Source organism: Mustela lutreola, chromosome 1 (assembly GCF_030435805.1).
Source record: "Mustela lutreola isolate mMusLut2 chromosome 1, mMusLut2.pri, whole genome shotgun sequence".
Taxonomy (NCBI): domain Eukaryota; kingdom Metazoa; phylum Chordata; class Mammalia; order Carnivora; family Mustelidae; genus Mustela; species Mustela lutreola.
The window spans coordinates 96,592,446-96,607,215 of record NC_081290.1 but is presented as its reverse complement, the minus strand read 5'-3'; the positions used below and the strand labels follow the sequence as shown (position 1 = coordinate 96,607,215).

Here is a 14,770-nt window from a genome sequence, read left to right as displayed (position 1 = left end):
AGAGAGATCACAAGTAGGCAGGGAGGCAGGCAGAGAGAGGAGAAAGCAGGTTCTCTGCTGAGCAGAGTGCCTGATGCGGAGCTCGAACCCAGGACCCTGAGATCATGACCTGAGCCAAAGGCAGAGGCTTAACCCACTGAGACACCCAGGCGTCCCAAGTGTTTCCTTTTTTTAAATGCTCATATAAAACATATTTTTATTAGTAGTACATACTTTTAAATCTCTTTGTGTTTTTATCGGTGATGCATTATAAAAGATGTGGTATGTGGTTTAAAACAAGTGAGGTCACCTCCTCTTGACCCCTGAGGGAAGGATCCCTCCCTCTAAATATAGAGGAGATAGCTGAGAACAGGACACCCAATGTCATTTAACATTTAAATCCGTTTTCTTTCACTTAAAAAAAGGCTTTTTAACTTGTGATACCTTTCACTTATTTTTCCCAAGTCCCCACTCCCTGCCCCTAGCAACCACCAATCTGCTCTCTGTATCTATGAGTTCGGATTTTGTTTTGTTTGGTTTAGATTCCACACATAAGTGAGATCATGCAGTATTGTGTCTTTCTCTAACTTATCTCACTTAGCATGATGCCCTCCAGGTCCATGCGTGTTGTCCCAAATGGCAAAATTTCATTTCTTTTTATGGCTGACTCATATTACATTGTGTGTGTGTGCACGTGCAATTTTATTTATTTCTTATTCATTCATCCACTGATGGGTACTTAGGTTGCAGCATATCTTGGCTATAATAAATATGCTGCAAGGAATATGGGAGTGCATACAGCTTTCCGAGTAAGTGTTTTTGTTTTCTTCCCCAGAAGAGGGATTGCTAGACCATATGGTAATTCTATTTTTCATTTTTTGAGGCACCTCCATACTGTTTTCCACAGTGGCTGCCCTAGCTTACATCCCCATTATTCCCACCAACTCTGTTACATTTGGGATATCACATGGAAATGCTTAGTGAGGCAATGATGTGTAAGGTCTGGGTTGGAAGTTGTCAAGGATAACACAGAGTTGACTTGATCGTAAATGTTGTTACCCAGTGGCAGCTGAAGGGCCCTATCTAGTAAAGCAAGGTTGGAACATAACACCAGACTTCAGTGCACTCAAGTTGTTTCAAGGGAAAGAGAAAAGAATAATACAACTGCTGCTAGTATGTATAAAATAAATTGCAGCTCCAGGTTCCTTGGTCCAAAGAAATATGTAATTACGTGTTTCCTTATTTTTTTAAGTTTATGTATCAGAAATTCTTAATGCAGCTATGTGAGTGGGCTCAACTAAATTAGTGTGAGTTTTCAAAGTCATCATTCAAAATGGTAATGATTAGAAAAGTAAGAAGTTTTGGAAGTCAGTCTTTTTATATTCTCTTAGAAGCAGAAACAAAATTGTATCTGTACATCGCCATATTTACAGGTGAATTAAAGATAGCTATTTTTAAAATTATAAACAATATTATTGACCTTCGAGATTCAAAATTTCATCTGAGGGACGCCTGGGTGTCTCAGTGGGTTAAGTCTCTGCATTTGGCTCAGGTCATGATCTCAGGGTCCTGGGATCGAGCCCTGCATCAGGCTCTCTGCTCAGTGGGGAGCCTGCTTCCTCCTTTCTCTCTCTTCCTGTCTCTCTGCCTGCTTCTGATCTCTGTCAAGTAAATAAATAAAATCTTTAAAAAAAAATTTCATCTGACTCTAGCAAGAGCAGCTGCTGCCTAGTTTCTGAGCAATTCTTGAGTTCTCATGACATTGTACTTTGAGCTTATTTAAAAGCTCTAATAAGAATTCTCAGGCATCAGCACCCAACACCATTTTTTCCTGTGTCAGATCACACATAAGCACACAGGAAAGACATTCCTATTGGGATCCAGATCTTCTCTTGAAAGGAATAAATGCAACTATGCAATGAGACTTTGGAGGAACTTGAAAAGTTACCGTAATTTTTTGTTAAGTGTGTGATTGTTGAGATAATATTTACAAGCCAGACCTATTGTCTAGAGAACATTGGTTATCTACCTGGGGTTTGTTATGCATTCAAATAGACATTTGGTTGAGAGAAAAATCTCATTTTAATTTTTCAGGTTTTAATTTATTTATTTATTATTGTTATTTTTTTTTTTAGTGAACTCTATAGATTTTACTTGCTTTTAGAAGTAAATATAACTTTTAATATGTCTTCAAGGGAGTGGATAGCTACATAAATGGAAAAATGTTCTTTTAATAAACATCTCAGGATTTTTTTCACACAGAATGGCATTTTTGGGAAATGTGTTTTCTGCCTCACATCTCATGTAACTATGGTTTTAAAAATTTGTTGCTATAAAAATGTAAACATATGTGTTGCCTTTAGTCCTCAAACATTCATGATCTGGTATAATAATCTGGAAAAGTGAACTTGTTCTATGAGACTATTAGTTGTTTAAAATGAAAATGAAATCCTACAAATATCTGCTTGAGGAAAAGTATATTTGGTTGATTATATGATTAATTTGCAAAGAGTGCATAGAACGACAGCACGTACAAGAAAATTTTCTTTATAAAATATGCTGCAAAGATCATAGAGCTCTTCAATGAGAAAGAAAATAAGTGAAATGTTTGTCAGCATTTTCATGGCACTTTAGATGAGTTAAAGAAAAGTTTATGGACAACATATATAATCCTTCACCAGATTTGAAATCTTGGCTCTTCCCATTTGTTAATGAGGAAATGGAGGGTTAGAGGGGTTTGGTAGAACTGGGTCTAGATCTCCTAGCAGAATGGGCCCAAGACCGTGGATAAAATGTAGTCGAATGTTCACATAGAAGTTTTTGAGTTGCTCCAGACTTCCCTTGCAAATATACTTGTGCACCAGAGGTTTGGGGTAAAGGTTAAATTAAATCAGGCCTGGGAGACACCTTTCTGGACACTGTGTGTTGAGGACTCTGTAAATTGTGAGTTCTTAGGGGCAAGAATGCTACTCTGGCATTATTAATTTACATAAGCACAGTGTCTCCTACTTAGCATAAAGCATGCGGTTAGTAAATGCTTGCTGAATGAATTCACTTGGTTGCTACTGAAGAGGTGAACAAATTCGGTTGGAGAAGAAGAATTTTCAGGGAAAAAAAAATGCCACTTACTTCATGCTTCTCAAATGTGCGTGGATTATCTCATTTGAGAGCAGAGACCCTGCAATAGTGATAAGTTTCTCAGGGTCCCTATAATTGGCTTCTATTTCCAGGTTTCCTGGGGTGATGCCATTGGAGGGAGAGATAGCTGACATGGCAGAGTTGATGATGTTCCAGACTGAAAGACATGCAGACTGATAGACTCTCACAAATATACGGACATCCCCGTGGATGGAAAGGCCACAGCAAAAGCATAGAAGGAGTCACGGGGCACCTTGTGTACATAGACGGACACTTTATGTAGGCAGGAGTAGCCAAAGTGCATGTTGGTCATGAAGCAGCAGTGACACTAGGTAAAAGGGACGTATACTCCTACAAGTTTATGGTATGAATGAGCTACTCAGAACTTCGAAACCAGATAATGGATAGAATTTTATCTGGGTGAGGCAGGTAGATAATAAAAAAAGTAGTCTGATACCCATTGGCTATCATGATCTACACAGGTTCTGAACCTGGAATAATTGCAAAGAAATTACTTAACTGTTATTTTCCATTTCATCGTCTCTGAAATTGGAAGAAAACATTTATTCAATCATGTATACATTCACTTAGTCACTCATGATGGTATATGAGACACCACCTATGTACCAAGCACCCTCATTTTTAGGATGACAATAAAGATTCAAAGACAACTACAAGGCCTGGCATCTGGCACAAAATAAATGTTCAGTGAGTGGTATTAGTGTTTTGTTTGCCTCCAAGGATTCCAGTGCCTTTGTTTAATGAATGTGAATATGCAGCCAACCTGTTCCATACCTGCCACCCGTTAGAATTCTGAGTAAGACTGTCTTCACACTAACCTCAGCAGCAGTTCCTCACAAATCATGGATTACAGAGCTTTCATCTAAACTTCCAGTTTAGACCAGAGTGTTAAAAAGAACTTCATTTTTAAAGTCATTTTTAATTGAGGGTGGGCCACTCATCATCCAATGAAATCTTCCATTCTCTAAGCATGGTCTTCTTTGACCAAAGCTGCTCTCTGAAAGGAAGATAAGATTTAGATTTACCCCCATCAATTTAGAATCCCTAAAGCCGGCACAAAGATTCATTATTAGAAAAGTCATGATAGGGGCGCCTGGGTGGCTCAGGGGGTTGAGCCCCTGCCTTCGGCTCAGGTCATGATCTCAGGGTCCTGGGATGGCCAGCATCAGGCTCTCTGCAGGGCAGGGAGTCTGCTTCCCCTCCCCTCTCCCCTGCCTGCCTCTCTGCCTACTTGTGATCTGTCAAAAAAAATAAAAAATAAAAAATAAAAAAAGTCATGACAAACAAGCATTTTTTTTTTGTATTTGTATTAGTATTAGAGTCCTCAGATTTCTGTTAAAAACGTTACTTTCTTTATCCTTAAGGAAGAAATCATTGTGATAACGTTCTTTTGTCATTATAAATCTCTCAGTATACCCATTTTTAATGCCAATTAGTTAAGATATAATAATAGCTCTGATTTCGAGTTTGTCAGCCCTTCTATTTCATAAGCTAGTCTTTTCGCTTTGTTTAGCAGACCATAAGGTGAGAAGGAGTGTTTGTTGCTGACACATGGGTTGGTGGGGATAGGGAGCTCCAAATAAACAGCATCCTTGACGGTTTTGTTATAAGACTAAGAAATTCAACATTGAAGTCTAACCGAACTTTCCTTCTCCTGCTGCAAACCTATGCTGGGTCCATGGCCCCCGTCACCTACAGAACGGCTACACGCCTCTGCACCAGGCCGCCCAGCAGGGCCACACGCACATCATCAACGTCCTGCTGCAGCACGGGGCCAAGCCCAACGCCACCACCGCGGTAAGCCAGGCGCCGCCGCCCAGCACCACGCCGCCGCCGCTGCCTCCTCCTCGCCGGCCCCGGCGGCCCCTTGTCTGAGCTGGGTTCAGACACACGCCCCTTCGATAAGGCCCCGGCACTCTGGAAAGCCCGGGAATTCTGGAAGGGCTTTCCAGAAATCAGCGTGACTCTCCGGCAGCGCTTCCCGGGGAGGGAGCGCAGTCGGCCTGACTCGGCCGTCTCTCCCGGGAGAGTGGGGCCCTGCGCCGAGGCCACAGGAACGTGCTCTGCTCGCAGCTGGTGCTCAGATGTGAGCGCGAAGGCCGCCCCCCCACCGCCGCCCCTGCTCCCGCCCGGCCTTCTTAAGGGAGCCCGTCCCGCGAGGCTCCTGGCTCAGACAAAGCTCTTCTGGATGTGGAGCCATTGAAATGTAAACTAAGCGGTGCAATTAAACAAACCGGGGTCCCCCGTGGCCCGCGCTGGAGCCCGAGTTGCTCGCTTGGGTTATTTTGCTGCACGGCGAGCTTCTGCACAGCTGTAGCTCAATGCGTGACCGAGTTCCCTGGGGTGACGTCCTACCTGCAGCAGATGGCCTGACCTCTGACGGGGAGTAACGGTACTCGGTTCTGGCTAAATCATTTTCGGAGGCAGCGTCCGCAGTTCACGGGGTCCTTTCCTAAACACAGTGCAGTATCTTGTAGAGAATGTTTGACAACCTCAGGGTTAAAGCGTCAAGTGCTTCTTATTAGAAGAGCAGGCAGATGCAGCTTGTTGTGTTACCATGGTGACCCGGGCCATAGTCTAAAGAAGTTACAAAGAGATTCAGATGTAATGGTAAAAACTAGTGATTTTCCTAAGCTGTGCCTGGTTTGGAAGGAAATGCTGGCTCAGGCGGAGCAGCCGGTGAGCTCATTGGCTCGCAGCGCGGTCCTCCCTCTCAGTTCTCCCTCTTTCTCTCTTTCATTGCACTCTCTTCAGAATGGCAACACCGCCTTGGCGATTGCTAAGCGTCTGGGCTACATCTCCGTGGTCGACACCCTGAAGGTTGTAACAGAGGAGGTCACCACCACCACCACGGTGAGTAGCAGCTCGTGGGCGTGGGTTCCACCGTCTTGGTTTTCAAGCCACATACTTTTGCGCTTACAAACTATGTGGAGCTTTTGGTTTGGAACTTTGGGTGAATGTGTGGTACACCATAGAGGAATGCAGATGTAAGTGCATTGACACAGCTAGTGGGGGGGGGGGGGGGTTGGCTTTCTTTCCTTAACATAAATCCATGTAAAATATAAACATAATTGTATACTATTGAGTTCCTTTTGGGGAATTTTGGAATTTTGGCGGCGGTGGGGGGTGCCGGGCGCTGCCTTGCCCTTTCACTGTAGTTGGGTGTGACACCTACTTCTGGCTAAGTGGTGGGACATCCAGAGCAAATCTTAGTCAGGCCAGCCTGTGGAAGGACCCATAACCTCCTCATGCCATGCTAACGATTGGGCCTAATGCATTCCCATGAGAACGGTTCCTCCTTCCTTCTTATTTCTGATTATCATATTTTTTAATTGAAAAAGGGAGTTGGTTGTACTTAGTAGGTCAGCTGCATCTGTATCACGACAGAGCATATATTTACAATTTTTTATTTTTGCTAGTTGGGATATGATTGTTGATTATTTTGGAGGAGCAGGGATCATTGATGGCCTTGTGGGAGAATGAAGTCTCTGGGACTAATGAGTCCTAAGGCTCTTGTACCATTCGGTTAAAGCAAAACTGAAAGGAGGCTGCCCCACAGGGGGACTCACAGCTGAAAGAGGAAGTGCTGTTCTCTTTCGCACTTTTTATTAACTTCTTTTTTTCTTAAGCATGAACTCTAAGAACAACAGCTCTTTAATTTCTCTTTTTAAAATAGAAACATAGAGTGATGGTGGAGCATTAGATGTGTTCTTCAGAGACAATAAGATCACAAAACAACATAAAAAGTCTGAATGGGGTTCTAGTAAATGCCTTAAGTAAGAAAGGATATGTGTAGAGTTTTAGAACACTTGTTTTTTTGGATAGATACGTGGAAAAAGAAAGAAATTTTATTCTTCAGACTGACACCAAGTTCCTGTTGACACTGAAGCAGATGGAATATAGTTGGTTTGATACGAAATTTTTAATAGAGTGGAGTATGATTTATTAATGAACTGCAAGACATAGCCTGAATTTAGATGGGAGAGAATAGTACTGCTTGTTTTCTCAAGCAGAATCTTAAAACGTTTGGCTAATACACCACAATATTTTTTAAAGATTTAAAGCATATAAGAGAAAAACAAGTCTTGTCACTACCCATCACTATACTTCTGAGTTGCTATATGTGGCTGAATCTTAATGACCTTTTCTTACTGTATGATTTTTTTATACCAGGAAAATCTTCCTTTTAGGAACCTATACATATGTGTCTTTATTTGGCATCTTTGAAACAATGTGAAAATCACACATTAGTGAAGCCTGTAGTGGCAAGAATGGCCAAGTACATCTGTTCTTAGAAGTTAGGTTTTCTGTAAACTTTATTAACTTTTCTGGTTATCATTTACATACATTTTTATCAAGTGACCACTAGATGGCAAGCTTGCATCTTTTTTGCTACTTGACCTGCTTTTCTTCCATTCATTTAATTTACTAATCATTTTTCCAATATTTATTGGATATAAAATATGCTCTGAGCTCTATGCTGAGTGGTGAAGAGTCATCAGTGGTGAAAACATTACCCACTCCCCCCAGCAGCTTGCAGTTTAGTGGGAATGGAGAATGGGACTTAGGTTTTGTAAGAAAATAAATTCTTCTTTAACATCACAAAACTATGGAACTTACATGTTCGGTTTCAAATAGATCCCAGGCTCATAAATATTACTTGGAGGGAATTACTTTAACTATATAGATCTATTTGAAAAGAGAAACAATTAGCTTGCTAAATACTCTGACTAAGCAAGTTCAGATATCTTTCAAAAATTAGACATAGAGTCATATCTCTGCCACATCTAGCTTTAGTGGAATACAAAAACTACTTTTAGAACTCCCTATGAGCTTTTCTTCTGTTCTGGTAGCTATTATTCTCTACCCTGCCCAGCTGAGCATTTCCCCAATTAAAAACCTCTATATTTAGAAGTCAAGTTTCTAGGTAAAAAGCCAACAAACAAATATAAAACATAATGGCATGTTTGCTTTTAGTTGGGGTAAGAAGTCATTGCCCGTATTAACTAAACAAGTACCCACTTTTTCTAAATGGGTAACTGTATTGGTAACATGTTTTGATGCTGCCCTGTTCTTACTTTCTGCCTCTCTTAGAATTGATTCTGCTCTTAGAATTGTGAGTTTTATTGTTTTGTGAAATTGAGTTTTGGGTGAAGGATTGAAAATATGGACTTACTCCTGTCTCTTATGTGGGCCTTCTTGCTTTGCACTTTCTCTCTTTGGGAAGAGATTTTCATTCATACTTTTTTCCCCATAACGATATTAATGGTATTAAAAATGAGTATTTAGTGATTACAGATATGGCAGGCATTGAGGGTAGATCTAGGATTCAAATTTAGATTGTGAGATTCTAAGGTCCGTGTTCTTAACAACTCTGACGTTACTGATCTTGACTTTACTAAATGTAGTTTAACATGTATTTTGTGAAAGAAGTGTTTTCACCTAGTTTCTATAGAAATAGTTTTCTATTAAAAACAACCTTTCTAGGGGCGCCTGGGTGGCTCAGTGGGTTAGGCCACTGCCTTCGGCTCGGGTCATGATCTCAGGGTCCTGGGATTGAGTCCCACGTCGGGCTCTCTGCTCAGCAGGGAGCCTGCTTCCTCCTCTCTCTCTCTCTGCCTGCCTCTCTGCCTATTTGTGATCTCTCTCTGTCAAATAAATAAATAAAAAATCTTAAAAACAAACAAACAAACAAAAACAACCTTTCTAAATAGTGCTTTTTGTTTCTTTCCATGGAGGCAATAATTCAATATTACTTTCTAAAGTGAATTTGGAATTGCTCACTGGTGGTGGGCTGATAATAGTATGCTAGACAATTTAATAATTATTTAAAATTAATAAAATTAAATTTAGTTTGATGTTATTACCATTTAAGTGTAATAGTTAAATTACAGTTACACAACTAACATACAAATCTCACATCACTAGATTTACACCGTGTGCCTTTGAGCAGCCCTGTGAGTTTTCTTCCATCAAAGAAAGTTTCCTGTGCTAATCCTTCCGAAGTTCTTTACCCCACAGTGTGAATAAAGTCATTGTGTAGAGAGAGGAGAAGGCAGCAGTCTGTACAGGAGAAGCCACTGCTTCAGAAATTTTTGAGACATTTTGGAGTTGTGGTTTGTTTCCTTAACCTTTGCTTTTCTAACTTTACTTTGGGGAACCCAGCAGGCACTGTGAGGTGGTTTAGCATTCTCCCAGGATCACATTCATTGTGCGTGTGCTGGAGTGGGCGTCAGAGGGCAGAGGACACATTTCGGGCAGCAGAAGCCACCAAACTCAATCGCCTAAGGCAGTTTGGAAGACCGAGATGGGGCTCCTCCCTCTGCTTATTGATCAGCCGTCATTCAGTATTTGTATTATTTGCATAATTTTAAAATGATATGCTTTAAGTTGCATATAATCACTGATATGTAGGCCCAGAATTACTGAAATAAAATAACATCATAAATTGCTGAATAAACTACTAAAATAAAAATGACACTATAGTTCTATTACCATTTAAACAATGGAGAAATTTTTGACAGTAAAGAAAATGTACATATTCGAAGTCTTAAATTTTATCCGATGCTGTAAATCAGTTAAAATGGGAATCCTAGAAATAGCAATGCAGTAAATACACATGAAGTCATCGGACACCTTTTGAGGTAGTGTCAAGATCTTTTCTTTGAGTATGGGTCCACTGACTAGAAGGAGGCTAAAAGATCATTCTCACACAAAGAACAGCAGTATTACATACTATATCCTACTATATCCTATAATACATATATCTTGACAGTATTCATCGTGTGTGTGTGTGTGTATTTTTAAAGATTGATGTATTGTTTTTTAGAGAGTGTGCACCAGGGTGGGAAGGGAGAGAATCTCTAGCAGATTCTGCATCGAGTGCAGAGCCCGTCACCAGGCTTGATCTCATGACCCTGAGCTAAGGACCTGAGCTGAAATCAAGAGTCAGACACAATCGCCTGAGCCACCCAGGTGCCCCACATTCATCCTGTGTATTATCTTAAAATGACATTATACTGAGGGCAGAACCTTTTTAAACTTTTGACATACCTTTTTTTTTTTTTTTTTTTTCTCATCTGCTTTGTCTTAACCACACCTAATTGAGTACAAATTATTTTTGGTGACTGACCTTTGCTGAGGTTCCCAAACCATTTACATTGGTTTTTGTAGAAAAATGTTTACACACTATTTCAGTTATTACAGACACTCTATTAACATGTACCCTTGGTATAAATAGGTTTGTGAACAAAACCAAATTTAGCCTGTCACCCTACTGATGGGAGCCATTGTGTGTGGGCCTTACTAGGTGGCATATTAGCCACGATCCCTCACCACGATGTGGTGACTTGGTGAGTATGTGATACAAAGGAAATGGTTGATGAGGGGTGTGGGCTCAGGGGAGGCCAGTTAAGCCCACTGTTGTGTGAAACAAACCAAATATCTATTTACAAAACAGCACGTTAAGGACTCATGTTTTATTTTTTACATCTTTCCCACATCGTGATAATATTAAAACTCTTTATTAAGGCTTCCATCTATCCTATCCTATTTATATTGCTGTATTATCTGATTTAATTACATACTATTAAATTTGTGCATAGTACACTACCCATTTTAACTTTAAATTGGTTTCTAATCTTGACTATAGACTCTTAGATTCTGTAGCAGACAGTTGCCCATGATCATTTAATTATATCTTTGTTTCCCATGTACTATTTAGATGCATTTTGTAAAACCATATTTATATTTTGATAATCAAGTTTTCAAAGTTCACTGCGCTTTTAAAGAAAAGATGTATTTATTTCTTATAACATTACTCATGAGTGAGAAGAATTATTTATCATCTACTCAAATATTTATTGATGGCCTTCTAAAAGGTCAAGCACTACATCATGAACAGATGCTTGCTGTACTTACTACATTGCATAAAGAGGGCATTTTTACTCTCGGTACAGAAAAATATCTGTGATCAGTGTGATCACTGTGTGTTACTTTTTCTGTTGCCACGAATATTTGCTGGTAATAACTTTGATAGTATTCAATGACCAAACTAAAGCAATGGTATTTCCAGTCTTAGAAATTCCAGTCCAGTCTTAGAAATTCGAAGAAAATATAGTCCTATTATCCGTGTCCGAAAATATAAACAAAGTATATCAGGCAATATAACTTAATCATTTAGAAATATTTCCATCACTTATTTTCAAATAGAGAAGCATCCTCTTGTGGAATGTTTCCTGTGAAGGGCAGATACTCTAGAACATCTCCGCAAAATAAACTTCCTGGTGTAGTCTAATATCGTAGCTATCCCTTCACATTTTTGAATCATTTTATTTACACTGAAGATCTTATAAAAAGAGTTTCAGAAAATGCTTAATGGATTATCATAGCTTAATAGGACATCCCTGTCTTTCCCATATTTTAAATGCAAGTCACTTTCTGCAGTTTATACACTTTTCCAAATGGGTTGTGATTTGAGCTGCACAATAGATTCGTCTGAGCAACTGTTTCACAGCTGAACTCGCAGGACTCTGACTTAATTGTCCTGCCATGGTATCAAAGTAATGGAGTTTTAAAATCTTCTCTAATGATTTTAATATGCAGCTAGAGTTAAAAACCATGGATACGGAACATAAGTCTTAATTTATCCATGTTAAATTTGTAAGCTAATTACTATTAAAATAATTAAATGAGGGGGGCACCTGGGTGGTGCAGTCGGTTAAGCACTGGCCTTGGTTTCACCTCAGACCATGGTCTCAGGGATGTGAGATTGAGCCTGGCATCCCGCTCTGCTCCATGTGGAGTCTGCTTTAGATTCTCTCTCTCTCTGCCCCCATCCCCCCGCTCATGCACTCTCTCTCCCTCAAATAAATAAATTAATTTAAAAAATAAAATAAGCCATACAATAGTCTTCTTAAGTTTAACAAATACTTATTGACCAGCTATTAATATCCAGAATTTTGAATGCTTTTGTCTTTCCTAAAGTTGAGTTTGTTTTCAGTAAATAAGATATTATGGAATTATTTAAATACCATAATCAACATTTGGGAAAGCTTTACTCTCCAATTGTACCTTCATCCAAAGAACATGAGACTTCCCTTACTTTCTTGGTTTCTTCCCATTCTTGAACTGGTTTATCACCCCAAACAATATCTATTTAGTTGTTGTGTGGATTTCACATATATTTTGCCTAATTTTGTATCATTGATTTTTTCAATATATATTTGAGAAGCACCTGCTAGATTTCAGATTCTTTGGAAACAGACCAACTCTTCAATGACTCACTCTCATGTGGGAGCAGAGAAGGCGCAGACCGCTGTGTGTGGTGTCTCCCGTGTCGTGACTGTACACAGCAGGAGGCAATCACGGTGAAACAGACTCATCAGGGAGGATTGGGGAATGTTTCTCCAAGGGAATTACATCTAATATGAGCCAAGAAAAGGGGAGAAAAATATTTCTGGTAAATGAAGGAATAGATGGAAAAATTTTGAGGTGTGAGAGACCGTGACCTGCGAACATGGCTGTAGCATGAGGAGAGAGGGGAGGTCTCCCTGCCTCTCCTTACTACATCACCCAGCTCTCCTAGGCCATTTGCTTGTTTTCTGAGGAAATGGGGAACCACTGAAAGGGTTCACAGAATGCAGTATCACATTATGATTTCATCAATCCCTCCTGACACACAGATATTATACAGGTAGATGTGAATACATTTTCAGATTAGTTGAATTTCCTTATAAATCTATTTGAAGTTCTCTACTGCTTTCTGAAAGAAAAGAAATTGGTGTCATTCAAAAAAGTCTGTAATATCCATGTAGCAAAGCTTAAAAACCTAAGATAACCTATTTACTGTTGTATTTTAGTGACTTTAGTTGAAGAGTTGACTTATTTTGAGAGATTAGGTTCTTAGAATTCCCATAATGGTGCCAGTCAGTGCACTTACTACATTTTCAGTACAGACACTAGAGATAGGAGTTTGAGACTTCATTGTCTGTAGGTGGTATTTGAAGTAGTGTGATTTTTTTTTTTTAAATCATTGTGGTATCCCTGGTGTCTAAAACAGTGCCTGGCATGTAGTAGGCACTCAAAATGTTTCCTGAGTGCCTGAATGACTAAAAAGTTCAAAGGATCTTCAGTTACAAGAGGAATTTAATACTGAATTATAATGATAATAATGATGTTATACTAGCTGACATTTATTGAGGGCTAACATATTTCAAGCACTGTCCTTAGACCTCTTGTGTATATTATTTCATTTAATCTTCAAAACAACTTTATGAAGTAGCAGTATTATCCCTGTTTTATAAATGAGAAAATTGAGGTCCAGAGAAATGAGGGAACTTGTTAAGAATTGATAAAGTTAGGGCACCTGGGTGGCTCAGTGGGTTAGGCCGCTGCCTTCGGCTCAGGTCATGATCTCAGGGTCCTGGGATCGAGTCCCGCATCGGGCTCTCTGCTCAGCAGGGAGCCTGCTTCCTCCTCTCTCTCTCTCTCTGCCTGCCTCTCTGCCTACTTGTGATCTCTCTCTGTCAAATAAATAAATAAATAAAATCTTTAAAAAAAAAAAAAAAAAAAAAAAGAATTGATAAAGTTAGCGTTCGAACCCAGGCAGCCAGTCTCCAGAATCTGGTCTCTTAACCTTACATTGCATATCAGGAATGGAAGGCGGTGGACTCGACAACTCGGGAGTGCCTTTGTGAAGGGGAATAAGTAACAAACCAGAATTATAGACCAGTGTAATACCAGAAGGATGATTGACTCTCTACTCTTGGTCCTCTGATCCCAGAAGAGATGCATCACATTTTCTGCCCAAATAGTTTGTCTTGCACATTGTTTACAACTTCTTTTCCAAAGGCTTTGTTTTTAATAAATTACTACACTCATTGCTTCTTTTTAAAACTTTTCTGGAGACATTACTCAGTTCATTTTAGGGAAGTCCTGAAAACATTAACCTGCTTTCTCAATATGATTAATTAATGCCATCATTAAAGAATTTATTTTTCAAATAGGAACTCAAAATAATGAACTGTTTTATCAGTTATTTTTATTACCATATAATGTATTATTTGCCCCAGGGGTACAGGTCTATAAATTGTCAGGCTTACACATTTCACAGCACTCACCATAGCACATACCCTCCCCAATGTCCATAACCCAGCCACCCTATCCTAACCCTCCCCACCCCCCAGCAATCCTCAGTTTGAACTTGTATGACTTCACTGGAGTCAATGATCATTTATCTTCCAAAAGAACAAATGAATTTTCATGAAAGAGAATAAGCTCCCAAAACATACATGTGGGGAGATGAAATGCTCAAGGACTTATGGCTTGCTGATGCTATCCACGTGACCTCCTCTGTGATTGCTTTCTCTTTTGTTTGATTTTAACTTGCATATCAATATTTTTTTTTCTTCCCAGACTATCACTGAAAAACACAAGCTAAATGTTCCTGAGACGATGACTGAGGTTCTTGATGTTTCTGATGAAGAAGGTAAGACTTTTATTTGGTCTTCATTGTCTTACACAAAGGCAAGCAAGCTATCCTTTTTCTCTGGAACTAAGCTGGTACCGTGAGTGTGGGTGACAACCTCTTAACATTTCAAGTCACTTTTTCACTTCTGTTTCAAAACATCTA

General features: G+C 39.6%; 1 protein-coding gene and 1 long non-coding RNA gene across 52 annotated transcripts in view; one reads left to right on the top strand and one right to left on the bottom strand.

Moving 5' to 3' along the window:
- LOC131829163 (uncharacterized) overlaps positions 1-5,917 on the bottom strand; it is a 29,998-nt gene extending 24,081 nt beyond the window's left edge. For both annotated transcript variants that reach the window (XR_009352755.1, XR_009352752.1), the window contains exon 1: positions 5,494-5,917. This is a non-coding gene — a long non-coding RNA (uncharacterized LOC131829163). The remainder of the gene's footprint in view (positions 1-5,493) is intronic.
- Positions 1-14,770, top strand: part of ANK2 (ankyrin 2) — a 330,750-nt gene that overhangs the window by 241,296 nt on the left and 74,684 nt on the right. For all 50 annotated transcript variants that reach the window (XM_059170296.1, XM_059170307.1, XM_059170367.1 and 47 more), the window contains 3 exons: positions 4,837-4,935; positions 5,893-5,991; positions 14,554-14,626. In XM_059170296.1, coding sequence (XP_059026279.1) covers positions 4,837-4,935; positions 5,893-5,991; positions 14,554-14,626 — 271 coding nt within the window. The remainder of the gene's footprint in view (positions 1-4,836; positions 4,936-5,892; positions 5,992-14,553; positions 14,627-14,770) is intronic.